We start from the raw sequence: 15560 nt of genomic DNA, 5'->3' as shown, positions 1-15560 counted from the left end.
AGAATTTATGAATCACGCTGCTATGAACATTCATGTACAAGTTTTTGTGTGGATATACATTTTTTTTGTTTAAAGATTTTTTTTTTTTCCTTTTTCTCCCCAAAGCCCCCCCGGTACATAGTTGTATATTCTTCATTGTGGGTCCTTCTAGTTGTGGCATGTGGGACGCTGCCTCAACATGGTTTGATGAGCAGTGCCATGTCCACGCCCAGGATTCGAACCAATGAAACACTGGGCCACCTGCAGCAGAGCATGCGAACTTAACCACTCGGCCACGGGGCCAGCCCCTGGATATACATTTTTAATTCTCTTGGGTATACATCTAGGAGTGGATTGCTAGGTCATATGATAACTCCATGTTTAACATTTTGAGGAATGGCAAAGCAAAACAGCTGTACCATTTTACATTCCCACCAGCAACATTTAAGTTACAATTTCTCTACAAGTTTGCGGATACCTGTTATTGCCCGTGTTTTTATTATAATAGCCATCCTAGCAGGTGTTATGTGGTATCTTATGGTTTTGATTTGCATTTGACTAACGATGTTGAGCATCTTTGCATGTGCTTCCTGACCACTTGTATTTCTTCTTTCCACAAATGTACGGTCAAATTCTTTGCCCATTTTTAAATTGGGTTGTTTGTTTTTTTTATTATTTAAGTGTAAGAGTTCTTTATATATTCTGGATACAAGTCCCTGATAAACAATTTTTAAACATTGTTTCCTACTCTGTAGGTTATCTTTTCACTTTCTTTTTTTTTTCCTTTCTCCTCCCTAAAGCCCTAGTACATGGTTGTATATCCTAGTTGTAAGACCTTCTAGTTCTACGTGAGCTGCTGCCACAGCATGGATACTGACAGACAGGTGATGTGGTTCTGCAACCGGGAGGCGAATCCGGGCCACCAAAGTAGAGTGTGCCGAACTTTAACCACTAGGCCATCAGGGCTGGCTCTCTTTTCACTTTCTTGATGCCATCATTTGCAGTCCAAAAGTTTTAAATTTTTATGAAGTCAAATTCAGTTTTTGTCACTTGTGCTTTTGATGGAATATCTAAGAAACCATTACTTTGCCCAAGGCCTTAAGGATTTACGCCTATGTTTTCTCTAAGAGTTTCATAGTTTTAACTTTTACATTTAGGTCTACGACCCATTGTGAATTAATTTTTATATATAGCATGAAGTAGGAGTCCAACTTTATTCTTTTGCTACTCATTTTAAATATAATTTGAAATTCTTTAATACAAAAAAAATAACCAACTGTTATTTTCAAAATACTACCATTGTATCTGCTTTTCAAATTATAGCCATCAGGGGCCGGCCCAGTGGTGCAGCAGTTAAGTTCACACGTTCCACTTCAGCAGCCCAGGGTTCCCCAGTTTGGATCCTGGGTGCAGACCTATGCACCACTTGTCAAGCCATGCTGTGGCAGCATCCAACATATAAAGTAGAGTAAGATGGGCACAGATGTTACCTCAGGGCCAGTCTTCCTCACCAAGAGGAGGACTGGCAGCAGATGTTAGCTCAGGGCTAATCTTCCTCAAAAAAATTATAGCAATCATGCTTTATATTAAAACGATCTACACACATATATTTCCTTGCTCTGTCAGCTGACACAGCCTAGAAATGAAGACAACCCAGGAGCAAAGAGCATACTTAGTGTCCAGATCTTGGCTTCTAATGCCATTCTCCAAGGAACCAGGGCTCCTCGGAGAAATGGCTGATTCTAGGACAGGGGCAGGAAATATATAAGACAAGTCTAGAGATCTTGTAGTGCCAGAAAGTTAGGAAGTGCTCAAAAATAGAAAGCAAGAAAGAGAGGGAGGAGAACCCTACATTTATGGAGGTATGTCAAAGGGACACAGAAGCCAACTTAAAGAGCTCCCAATGACCAAAGCAGGAACATTTCGACCAAATAAATTAAGTAGTATATATCCATGGGTCCATACTGATATAATTAAATGATTTCTTCTAGAAGAAAACGTAGGCAGTACACTCTTTGACATCAGTATTAAAAGGACCTTTTCGGACACCATGTCTTCTCAGAGAAGGGAAACAATAGAAAGAACAAACAAATGGGACTTCATCAGACTACAGAGCTTCCTCACGGCAAATGAAAACAGGATTGAAACAAAAAAACAACCCACTAAGTGGGAAAAAATATTTGCAAGTCATATATCTGACAAAGGCTTAATATCCATAATATATAAAGAACTCTCGCAACTCAACAACAAAAAATCAAACAACCCAATCAAAAAATGGGCAGGAGACATGAACAGACATTTCTCCAAAGAAGATACATGGATGGCCAATAGGCACATGAAAAGATGCTCATCATTGCTGATCATCAGGGAAATGCAAATCAAAACTACACTAAGATATCACCTTACACCCATTAGAATGACAAAAATATCTAAATCTAATAGTAACAAATGTTGGAGAGGTTGTGGAGAGAACCTCATACACTGCTGGTGGGAATGCAAACTAGTGCAGCCACTATGGAAAACAGTATGGAGATTCCTCAAAAAATTAAAAATAGAACTACCATACGATCCAGCCATTCCACTACTGGGTATCTATCCAAAGAGCCTGAAGTCAGCAATTCCAAAAGTCCTATGCACCCCAATGTTCACTGCAGCATTATTTACAATAGCCAAGACTTGGAAGCAACCTAAGTGCCCGTCAACAGATGAATGGATAAAGAAGTTGTGATATATATATAAAATGGAATACTACTCAGTTGCAAAACAGAACAAAATCATCCCATTTGCAACAACATGGATGGACCTTGAGGGAATTATGTTAAGTGAAATAAGCCAGTTGGAGAAAGATAATCTCTGTATGACTCCACTCATATGAGGAATCTAAAAATGTGGACAAAGAGAACAGATTAGTGGCTACCAGGGGAAAGGTGGGGTGGGGGGTGGGTACAAAGGGTGAAATGGTGCACCTACAACATGAATGACAAACATTAATGTACAACTGAAATCACACAAGATTGTAACCTATCATTAACTCAATTAAATCAATCAATCAATCAATCAATCAATGGAGGAGAAAACACAAATCTTGCTTGAAGAATTCCAAATAACTTATAAAGAAAATCTTCCCTCAAGGAGGCGGACCACAACTCCCCAATCCTTAAGTGTGGGCTGCACACACTGACTTTCTTCCCAAGAGGACAGTATCAAAGGGGGGGAAAAAAGAGTAACTTTGCAGTGTACAAACCTAAAGATCAATATCAACAGTGATAAATCATGTGGATATGATATGATCAGCAGGGATAAATCATGTGGCTATGATGTGATCAACAATGATAAATCATGTGGATATGATGTGATGAAAATGACACTTTACTTCTGTGATCTCCCTCTGGAAAACGCTAACTCTAGTCTGATCATGAGAAAAAAGAGTGGGCAAATTCCAATAGAGGGGCAGTCTACAAAGTACTTAAGTAGCACTCCTCAAAACCGTAAAGGTCATCAACAAGAAGGAAAGCCTAAGAAACTGTCACAGCCAAAAGGAACCTACTGAGATAAGACAAACAATGTAACATGTACCCCCAGAGAGACAGAAAAAGACATTAAGCAAAAACTAAGGAAATCTGAATAAACTACTATTGAAGACTTTAGCTGATAATAATGTATCAATACTGATTCATTAATTGTAACAAATGTACCATAAGAATGTAAAAATAATAGGGGAAACGGTTCTCAAAAATAAAGCCTACATTAATAAAAAATCTGTAAGCCATGTCAAATCTAAACAAAATTTCTTAAGTTAGAATAATGATCAAGATAAGTTGTAAAGGGGGGCCGGCTGCATGGCCAAGTGGTTAAGTTCACATGGTCCACTTCTGCAGCCTGGGGTTTGCTGGTTCGCATCCTGGGGGTGGACCTACACACGGTTCATCAAGCCATGCTGTGGTGGCATCCCAGAGAGAAGAACTAAAATGACCTACAACTAGGATATACAACTATGTGCTAGGGCTTTGGGGAGAGAAAAAAAAGAGGAAGATTGGCAAAAGATGTTTGCTCAGGGCCAACCTTCCTCAAACGCACACACACACAAAGTTTGTAAAGATCAGGGGGTTCTGTTGTTGGTTTTTCGTTTTGTTATGTTTCTTATAAATCTGTACTAACTCCAATCATTTCTTTGACAGGCAGTGAGTAATCATACCTCCTAAGTGGTCTCTCTGCTTCCTCCATTGCCCTCCCAGCCCCATTCTCAGCCTGAGTCACTCTTAAAAAGTAAAGTCAAATTATGAAACTCTTCTGCTCATATCTTTCCAATCACTTCCCATCTCACCCCGAGTAAAGCGAGAGTTCTTACAATAATCCTCAATGCACTAAGTGACCTAATGGCTGCCCCTTAAACCTCTGATTTCATCTCCTATTTTCTACTGCACCAACACAGGTCTCCTGGCTCTTCCCTCAAACTCACAAAGCTATTCACTCCCTCATTTCCCCTCAGATCCCTGCTCAAACTTTGCCTCACTGAAGACTTCCCAGACCTTCTGCAAATCACATCCTTCCTCTATCCTTTCTCTCTACATTACCTAACCCTCTTTTCTAGGTTTATTATTCTCCATAGCACTAATAAATACTCGACATAATTTCCTAGTTTGCCTCTTATCCACTAAAATGCAAACTCCATGAGGACAGGGTCTTTGCTTGTTCACTGCTATATCACCAGCACCCAGAAGAGTGACTGGCACATGGCAGATACTCACAGATAATCACAATCTATGTTCCGTTTCAGAAGAGAAATCACCTTGAAGTTAAAGCTCAACTACCTCTCAAGCAGACATGTACGGAGTGCCTACCAAATTGCCAGCATCCTGATAAGGCTTGGGGACTCAAAAATGAAAGATTAAGCTAGCAGGTCAGCCCATTCTAATAAAACTGAATACCCTGAGACATTTATTAATTTTAGGCATTGTACCAGAGTTTTCAATACTAGAGAGAGCAGAGATCTAACTGGGCCACCAACCAATGAATTTAATTATTGAAACCCAAATTCTCTATTGTAAGTCACAAAGGGAGCAACACGGAAATAAGTTCTCAATAATTTTACAAAATTAGTGTTTTCTTTTACAACTTATATATAAGCAAAATGGGATGGAGTACATTCCATATAAAAATTAGCTTTGAGTGAAGCAACAGTCATTCACTGAATTTTAAAAAACCAATTAAAATCGCATGCTTCCCTCAAAAAATTAAATATAGTCGCCATATGGCCCATCAATCCCACTTCTAGACATATATTCAAAAGAATTGAAAATATATGTTCACACAAAAACTTGTACATGAACGTTCACAGCAGCATGATTCTTAATAATCAAAAGGCAGAAACAGGGGCCGGCCCCATGGCACAGCGGTTAAGTATGCACGTTCCGCTTCGGAGGCCCGGGGTTCACCAGTTTGGATCCTGGGCGCGGACATGGCACCGCTTGCCAAGCCACGCTGTGGCAGGCATCCCACACATAAAGTAAAGGAAGATGGGAATGGATGTTCGCTCAGAGCCAGTCTTCCTCAGCAAGAGAGGAGGATTGGCAGCAGTTAGCTCAGGGCTAATCTTCCTCAAACAAAAAAAAACAAAAAAAGCAGAAATAATCCAAATGTCCAACAACTAGTAATGGATAAATAAAATGTGACACAGCCACACAACGGAGTAGTATCCAGCCACAAAAAGGAATGAAGTACTGATACATGCCACGACACGGATGAGCGTGGAAAATATGCCAAGTGAAAGAAGCCAAATAAAAAAGATCACATATAGTACGATTCCACTTCTATGACGTGTACTGAATAAGCAAACTCGTGGAGACAGAAAGTAGATCACTGCAGTTACCAGGGGCTGGGGAGAGAAGAGGAAGGAGAATGCTAGTGACTATGTGTTTCCTTTTGGGGTGACAAAAAATGTTCTAGAATTAGACAGTAGTGATAGTTACACAGTCTTGCGAATATTCTCAAGTACTGAACTGTACATTTTAAAATGGGGAATTATATAATTTGTGAATTACATTTCAATAAAAATTATAGTTGCCCAAACTTAGTGATTATGGGTAATTTTTCGTGAACTGTGCAACATCGTCAAACAGGAAGGTGGTTCTGGATAGGGTTGCTGTCATGCAGGTATTCAATCTCTTATGGGTGGCCCATCTCCATATAACATATAATGACTTTTTGTTAATCTGTAATAATATTTTTATAGTTTTAAAATAAATTTCAGAACCCTCATAATAATCTGATGGTCACTGGTTTGTTGAAGTCATTTATTTTTTTCAAACAAAAGCCAGATTTTTAAAAAATTTTATCCTGGGGAAAAAACATGTCTCAAAACATTGTCTCTGTTTCTAATTCCTATCTTTGAGCCAATATAAGACCTCCTTTGACTAAATGTACATTTATTTAATACAGGACCCACCGTGGCAGGTAGGTCCTATATTAGGTCCCAGTCCCAAAGGCCTGGATGGGAGGTATGGAGACAGACAGAGGGCTTTTACCACCCCCTACATACCCCAAGCACCACAGGAGCGAATGCCTAGAAAAGAGGAAGAAGCCAAGGGAAGAGTCACAACTGTTGAGTCTTCCATCCCCTCTGCACACACTCCAAGTGGGTACTGACTCAATCTTGAGGAGAAAGGGGGTCGAATTTTGCAGAGGGAAGTATCATCATCCTTCAGTTGCTGTCACTTAAATTCCAAATAAAAAATTGACATTTTTCTCAAAATTAAAACAAACCAGAAGAGACACTAATTATTTAGTTACCACTCTCTACCTTATTACTTTAAAAGTCTGAACATTCTTTCCCTAAAACTTCTTTCCTAACTTTAATCTAATTTGTTTAACAAAGAAAATTAAGTTTGAAGGCAGATGAGAAAGCTGAGACAAAAAGCTCATCTAAAATGGCAACTTGTGCAGTGAAGACAGTATATGATCATAAGAAAAAATACTCTTGAATATATTATTGAGAATAAGCTGTCTTATGCTTTATATCCAGGTATTGATAACATATACACATCTACTCCTTAGGTAACACACTCTGTGTCCCTAATACTTAAGAAATAAAACACATTCTAAGTTTTAAAATCAATTAGAAGTTCCATGAAATATGTTAACTCCCAGGTAAACAAGTCAATACTTGCATACAGGTAATAAGTTACTTAAGTACTAAATGAATGATTTTGCCTTTAGTAGTCATATCACTTTCTTCTCTGCGTTAAACAATTTGGCCACTGAAAATATATATACTCTCATGGAATAAAAACAGAATTCTCTTTAAGCTTTGAAAACATTGTTATCATCCTAGATATATCAACTCTTCATAGCTGAGAAAGATAAGAACCCTGGATTGGAAGTTAGGAGGCCCAGATTCCAGTCCTGGTTCTGCAAATAACATGCTTCAAGACCTTCAGCAAAGCACATAATCTTGTAGAGTTCTAGTTTTCATATTTATGAGGCCTAACGTTCTTTGTATTTCTAATATTCTCAGTTAAGCTAAATATTTTTACTTCATCAATCACACAGTATACTTTAGTATAAAATCTGTCTTCAAAATTGAGTACAGAGAAACACTGAGTTCACTAACTCAGCACATCTGTCCCACTCATATCTAAATGCTAAATATTTTATAAATCACTATTTTATTTTAGCTAATTGTAGTCTGAGAATTAAAAAAAAAACCTGAAGCATTAAGAATAATGAGCTCTGGGCCGGCCCGGTGGCGTAGCAGTTGTGTGTGCATGTTCCGCTTCGGCGGCCTGGGGTTCCCTGGCTTGGATACTGGGTGCGGACATGGCAGCACTTGGCATGCCATGCTGTGGCAGGCGTCCCATATATAAAGTAGAGGAAGATGGGCATGGATGTTAGCTCAAGGTCAGTCTTCCTGAGCAGAAAGAGGAGGATTGGCAGCAGTTAGCTCAGGGGTAATCCTCCTCAAAAAAAAATAAAATAAAATAATGAGCTCTTATTAAGGAATCATTTATTGCGAACGTGAACAAATAAACAAATGAACCATAAAACAACTATGAAACAGCTGTATTAAAGCACAGGCTTTGCAAATAAGCCACAGGATTCAAATCCAGTTCTATAGTTTACAAATTCTGCAACTTGAGGCTAACCACAGTCTCTCTCTGTCTCAGCTTCCTCAACTGTAAAATATGGGTAATAATAACACACACCTTCATAAGGCTGTTGTGAGAGTAAATGATATGGCATATACATAGCATTAGTCCTATGTTTGGCACATACTGTTCTACCACTGCTATTATTCTTGCACCTAAAGGTGAGGTCTGCATTTATAAAACCGACATGTATTGACTGCCAAGTGTTATGTACTAGAAGACACAGAAATAAAAAGGCATAAGTAAATAAACAAATATAACACAGTATGAGAAGGCTTACCTCTAGGAAACGATAGCTGAGTATTGAAAGGAAGAGGAGAAATTATCCAAGGAAAGAAAGAAGAAGAGTACTTCAGGAAGAGACAATACCATATAGAAAGACCTGGAAATGTGAACGAGATGGTACATTAATAGACCTGTAAGTAATTCTGCAAGGCTGTATTGGGGGTAGGGATATAAGTCAGACAGGAGCAAGATTATGCAAAATTATATGCCAAAATAAGAATCTCACATTTTATCCTCAAGGGAATCAACAGACTCCAAGGAATTTTAATCAGAGTTAAATGATTAAATTTGTATTTTAAAAGAATGTTTTAGCCAACGGTGCTCATCTGCATCATCTGGTGGGCTTTTTTCAAACTATACACTCCCATCTCTCACTTCCAAAAGTTATTTATCAGTAGTTCTGACATGGGACCCTGTAAACTACTTTGAAAAGGTTCTTAAAGCAATTCTGCCTTGTACCAGCAGTAATCACTCTCTTAGAAAGACAAGTTGATAAGCAGTATGAAGAACAAAGCCAGCCTGAAATCAGGAAGCCCAAGATCCTAGCAGAAATCCAGGTAAAAATTATAAGGAGACAACACTGCTAATACTTAGACATTTGAGAACTCTTTAAAGTTAGAATTGACAAGACTTGGCCAATGATTTGTGGGGAAAGGCGGAGGAATCACGAATGATAATGAACTGCCCATAAGGCTGAACAAATGTGGAAGAGTTTGATTTCAGATGCATTAAGTTTGATGTGAGGTGTTCAGAAGAGATGTACTGAGAATTATTCAAGAGGGCTAATGAACATTCCCACTTAGAACTCAGGAAAGAAATCTGAGCTGGAAATGAAAAATTGGGAATCATTACCAGTTGGGTATTTTTGAAGTCACGAAAGTGGGTGAAATTGCCAAGAGTATCTTACATGAGAAATGGGCTGAGAACAGAATCTATGAAGATGTTACTTTTGGAGGACAAGGTGATCAGCAAAAAGTCTCCATAAAAAGGGAATATTAGGCTAACCCTGTGCCAAACCAAAGGAAAACAAGGAATTATGCAAAGCCCTGAGGCAGGAAAGAGTTTGCTATATAGAGGTGAAAGACCAACGAGCTCTGAGTGTACTGAGGGGACAGGAGAGTGGCAGGAGACACTTTCACCTGGAGAGGCAGTAGGCAAGGAGCAGACATGAAAAGCCTTGTGGGTACAATAAGGAGTTTGGATTTTATTGCAAGTGCAGTGGAAAACAACTGAAGGATCTTTAAGCATGGGAGTGACTCAATACCTGTTTGAAAGCTGACTCCAGCTGCTATCTTCTATAAAACTTCTCTCAGCTCCCAAACCAAAATTGAAAGCAAAGGGAGCCCTAAAATCAAACACACCATTCAACGTCATAACCACCCCCCATATGCACATTACCACCCAAGTAGCTCCAAGTTTCACTAAAATTGCTTTAAAAATAAATGTTAAAGGATGTAGAGTTTAATGAACTTGGCTACCAACTGCTGAGTAATCCGCAGCAAAGTCCTTTAGTTTAAAAAACAGTGAAAATAACAAAATTGTTGGTGATAAAAGATACCTCCCTTCCTTTGAACTCGACTTGGCAGAAAATCATGGGAGAAGAGGCAAGTCTGTGTGTTAAAAATGGCGAACTTCTCAGGATATTAATGGCTATAATCAAAAAAAAAAATCATAGGTGTTGCCAAGGATGTGAAGAAACTAGAACCCTCATACGTTGCTGCTGGGAACAGAAAATGGTGCAGCCACTTTAGAAAACAGTTTGGCAGTTACTTAAAATGTTAAACAGAATTACCATACACTCCAACAATTCCACTCCAGGTGTCTACTCAGGAAAAATGAAATGTGTTCATACAAATACTTTTATGCAAATGTTCACAGCAGCATTATTCATAAGATCCAAAAAGTCCATCCAAAAGACCACCCAAATGTCCATCTACTAGTGAACAGAGAAACAAAATGAGCTATATCCACACAACAGAATATGGCTCCACTGTAAGTGCTTCTAAATACTGATACACGCCACAACATGGATGAATCTCAAAAACATTATGCTTAGTCAAAGCAGCCAAACACAAAAGAACACACACTTTAAGATTCCATTTATATGAAATATCCAGAAAAGGCAAATCTATGGAGACAGAAAATGGATTAATGGCTGCCTAGGGCTACAGGTGAGAACGCGGAGTGACTATAAATGAGCATGAGATTTCTTTTTGGAGTGATGAAAATGTCTGAAGATTAGATTGTGGTGACACTGTGGTGATATAAATACTAAAAATTATTGAATTGTACACTTAATATGGGAGAATTTTATGGTATGTAAATTAAATCTCAATAAAGCTGTTAATTTAAAAAAAAAAAGTGCTGGAGGAGGCAAACAGCCTAGATTCACGATCTCTAAGGGGACCTTGGCAATTTACAGCTTCTTTGGGCCTTAATTTGCTCATAGCACAGGTAACCCCTATACATTATCGTACAACATACATTATCACCCTGGCTCTACCGAGGGGCCATTTGAGGTTGGTTCTGCAGAAGGCAGCAGAAGAGAGGAGTCTGAGCATTATTTGTCCATTCCCTCCTTGTACCACAACCACGGTTCCAGCCATGCTTCTGGGCTCCCACAGCTTTTGCTCCTGCACGGGCTAGAAGTGGCTTCACACTGCTGCTACTCACTCAGTGTTTCAATACCCCTTTTTGGTTCCCGTAACCCTGCCCCCAACTATAAAACTGAGCCCTTCATTAAAGTGGCCTCAGATGAATCATCTGAGTAAAATTATGTTTCATGCAGGACCCCCAACTAGTAATTGGTATAAAGGAGGTACAATTGGTACTTTGTAACAACAGGTTATTGTTAAATTGAGTATGACCTCTTAAGTAAACTTAACTCTTATATACATCAGTAATGATCTTACCAAAAAATCCTACCTCATTTTGCACAAATGATACTCTTAAGCTGGTTAAACAGAAGGTGCTTCCGTTTCCACTGAGAAGGTGAAATGAATACCACAACTAGAAGGACCTGCAACTAAGATATACAACTATGTACCAGGGGGATGTGGGGAGATAAAGCAGAAAAAAAAAGATTGGCAACAGTTGTTAGCTCAGATGCCAATCTTTAAAAAAAAAAAAAAAGGTGAAATGAGGAGTAGTATGGTATTTCCTGCCTGGAGGAATGGTAGAGAATATTAAAAATTCAGTCTATCAGTTCTAAACATTATTGACAACAAAGAGAAACAGATTTTGGCACTTGTAGCAGAGACCAACAAAAGCGAGCCCCAAGTCAGGGTTACTAAGAGTTTCCGTCTGTTGTACCGTCAGGAAATAAATGAAATGTGACAGTGATGTGGCATATGCTTGGCTATATCCATGACAACAAGAGACACCAAGGCCTGGATTGGACACAATTCCAACTTCCATTTCATCACCTTCCTTTTTTATTTCTGTCATCACTTGCATTACTGACCTTTCATTTGAACAAAGACAAAATTTTCAGGTCCAACTTTTCCCATCCTCAGTATTTTCCTGTAAAGCTTTTCTTTTAAAAGAAATACATCTGTCAAGGCAAACTATTTTGTGATTCATACTACTGCAATGTATTAACTACCTGTAACATTTAGACACTAACATGTCCATTTAAGAGGTAGACAACGTGGGCTCTGGATGATTTGCTCTCATTTTAGGCTATGAAGGAACCGTTAACAACAAACATATATAGCTGGTTACTTCTCACAACACATACCACAGTTCACATTTCCATGATTCAAATGTTTGTGTGCTATGAAATATTTTATTTTAGCTTCTTCAATGTACTTTGTTGTTTATGGCGTAGTCTTTCCTTTACCAAATTAAATTTCTTCCTTGTCAGAAAAAATAGTAGAACCAAATTTTTACTACATCACAATTTATTCACTATTATTAACATGGTCTAGGATTTGGGGCATTACGTAATGACTAAAGATACATATTTATCACAGTTCACATTTGTGCACTAGACTTACAAACATTTATACAGGTTTGGTTTAATATAAGAATTTAACATTTCAGAGTAGAGAAAAAGATTTTCAAGTGAATCAAAATCCAAAGTAATATTCTTTTTTTCTTTTTTCTTCTTTTCCTGAGGAAGATTCACCCTGAGCTAACATCCGTTGCCAATCTTCTTCTTTTTTCTTTTTTTGGTAAGGAAGATTGGCCCCGAGATAACATCTGTTGCCAATCTTCCTCTTTTTTGCTTGAGGAAGATTGTCCCCGAGCCAACATCTGTGCCAATCTTCCTCTAGTTTTTGTATGTGAGATGCCTCCACAGCATGGCTTGATGAGCAGTGTGTAGGTCCGTGCCCAGGATCCAAACACATGAACCCCAGGCTGCCAAAGCAAAGCATGCAAACTCAACCACCACATCATCCAGCCATGCCCTTCCTCTCTTTCTTTTTGTTTTTTGCTTGAAGATTAGCCCTTAGCTAGCATCTATCTGTACCAATCCTCCCATTTTTTATGTGGGTTGTTGCCACAGCATAACTGATGGGTGGTGTAGGTCTGCACCTGGGATTCAAACCTCTGAACTGGGCTGCTGAAGTGAACACCAAACTTAACCACCATGCCACGGGGCCAGCCCCCAAAGTTATAATATTCATTTTGATATTCACTGTACTGTTTCTTCTTTCCCTACAAATTTTAATAGAAATTAAGCAGAAATTTTCCAGAAGCTCAAAAGATTTGATTCTATTTTCCTAAGGAAATTTCCAAATATTTATAAGCCCATCAACCAAAAACTTACAATAAAACAACCGGCATTTTATACAATTGCAATTGTATTATATTACTTATACTATTTTAAGATTGACTTCAGATACCAAAGCAGGTATAATTCTTATAGATTGTCTTAAAATATCCTGCATATTGTGGTTATGTTAAAAAAAAAAAACTTTAAGTCTTTATCTTTCAGAGACATACTATGATTGAAAGGGATATATACATGGCCTGACATGTGCTTTGAAATAATAGAGAGCAAATACAAACAAGGGAGAAAGTAGATGGGGATATATATCAAACACGAGTGAGCATGTGTTGAAATTTTTGAAGCCGGCTAATGGATACAGAGGGTTCATCATACCAATTTCTCTTAACATGTTTGGTCTGAAGTTTTCCATAATAAAAATGTTGTTTGTAGTAGAGAAAACCAACTTCTAGGTGGCTAATTCACGTTCTGGATTGCTGGTTCACAACAAACAGGAAGAAATTATAATGAACATTAGAGAAAAGGTATATATTTTCAAACAACAGTTTAAAAAGATTTCATAAAATTATTCCAGTGTCGTAACTTACAAGGTTACTATCTTAAAATTTCTTAATAAACATGTCTGTTAAGCGTGAATAACAGACATACTCACTCTAACGTACACTTTATATCTATGAGGATGATGCTAAAACAACCATAAGAGGGTGTAAAATAAATCAAAGTTAATTAGCTGGTGTACTAGATTAGCTTTTAATAGCAAGTTTGGAACCATCATGTCCTATGCTATATTAAAACACAAACTATAAGTCTTTGAAGCAATTCTAATCACTAGCGTGTTAAAGAGGATCCAATCTGAGCCAAAACTTGCTCTTGTTTAAAAAAAAAAAGTAATACAAAGATATTAACGAATAGCAAACAGCAAAAGACCATCTCTAGCTTTTTTTTGCTTGTTTTTTGTATAAGCACAGTTCTACTTAAATCCCATCCTTCCAAATGGTTCACATCTTTATTTCGGCATCATTCCATTAGACCCTTTGTGGCTCTGGCCAAATCAAACTCTGAGTTAAACAGGTTAGTGTCTAAGTGAAGATATAACCAGCTGCTTTACCAGAGTAATATTCATCTTGCAGTTTGCTCAACACGAAAATGTTTTAAAATGTTAAGCCATCTAATTTGAGCAGATCCAAGCCAAAGTATTTTTAGCTTATCCACATTTTTGTGTTTGCTTCACTGGGTCAGACAAATCTGGTCTCAAGTTATTTAAATAGGATCAGTGATCACAAAGTAATGAGAATGATGGTATTAAGTCACATGAAAATTTCAATATTTTATGTTTAGTTATACCCTATAAATGCCTACAGGCCTACCAACATTCAACAAGCTACATGGTCAGGATCCTTAAAGAAACTTAAACTTAAGGAGGCCAAACTTAAACTCTGAAATATTAGATAACAAGTCAAAGCAGAATATACTCCAGCATTAAATATTTTGTTAAATCAATATTTATTGAACACATTATATGACAGATATGAAGGGGGAAAAATACAAAGAGCTCAAGTTTTACTGTCAAGAAATACCCAAGTTAACGGACAAGGACCAAGACTAAACAAAAAACAGAGGAATGTTTAATATCAAGGATTGATAAGTGCAATGAAGAAACTTAAAGCTGGGCACTGGGCTACACAGTGATTAGGGGGAGGGGCAATACCATTCCACTGAGGTTAACCTAAGGAGAAGCCTCTCTAACAACATGACACTTTGAATGGAGCCAAGCGAGGGGAAAGCCACGCAGATCATCTGAGGAAACAGCCCAAAGAACCCAAGATACGAGCATTCCTGCTGCCACTCAAGAAACAATTAAAAAGTGGTGTGTTTCATTCAGAAATAAGAGACAGAGGGCAAGGTAGAATCTGTGGTCATAGTTCTGCAAAAAATGAAAGGAAAATGAGTGGGTATACTGAAATCAGGCCCATGTCTCCCCATTTACCTCTTCATATTATACAAGATCCCCACATATATTCGCATACAGCTAGCACACTGATTAACAAACGCTTACTACTGACCAAAAGAAAGGAGGACTGACTGTGAAAAGGCCTACACTGGAAAGGCCAGCTTAGCTTAGACTGAGCGAAAATTAGGAAACTGTGTCAGCAGTGGCCCAGTAACAAGACGTCATCCAGCATGTTGCTAAAATTAAAAACAGCAGTAGCAGCAACAAAAAGATAAGATTTTCTTAAGCAAGTATAGCAAAGGAGTAGGCAATTTATTTTTCACAAAACTATAGTCTCATTTGAACTAATGGCAAATAAAAATGCATTGAAGCACCCGTTTCTCAATGTAAAATATTTCTTTTTTTCAAAAGATTACCACCTTCAAGTCCTTGTTCAAGCGCCACTACTACAACGAACCTGCCTGAT

General features: G+C 38.0%; 1 protein-coding gene across 6 annotated transcripts in view; it reads right to left on the bottom strand.

The window, feature by feature from the left end:
• Positions 1–15560, bottom strand: part of QSER1 (glutamine and serine rich 1) — a 69310-nt gene that overhangs the window by 37711 nt on the left and 16039 nt on the right. The window contains exon 2 of one of the 6 annotated variants that reach the window (XM_070624619.1): positions 8404–8505. The exons of 4 other annotated variants lie outside the window; for them this stretch is intronic. Coding sequence is in view for 1 of the 2 variants with exons in the window: in XM_070624616.1 (XP_070480717.1) it covers positions 11334–11338 (5 nt within the window). In the remaining variant the exon portion in view is untranslated. Of the gene's footprint in view, positions 1–8403; positions 8506–11333; positions 11354–15560 lie in introns of those variants that run through there. One more of the 6 variants, XM_070624616.1, reaches the window with a different exon arrangement.

Source organism: Equus przewalskii, chromosome 6 (genome assembly GCF_037783145.1).
Source record: "Equus przewalskii isolate Varuska chromosome 6, EquPr2, whole genome shotgun sequence".
Taxonomy (NCBI): domain Eukaryota; kingdom Metazoa; phylum Chordata; class Mammalia; order Perissodactyla; family Equidae; genus Equus; species Equus przewalskii.
This window is presented reverse-complemented; position numbering and strand designations above follow the sequence as displayed.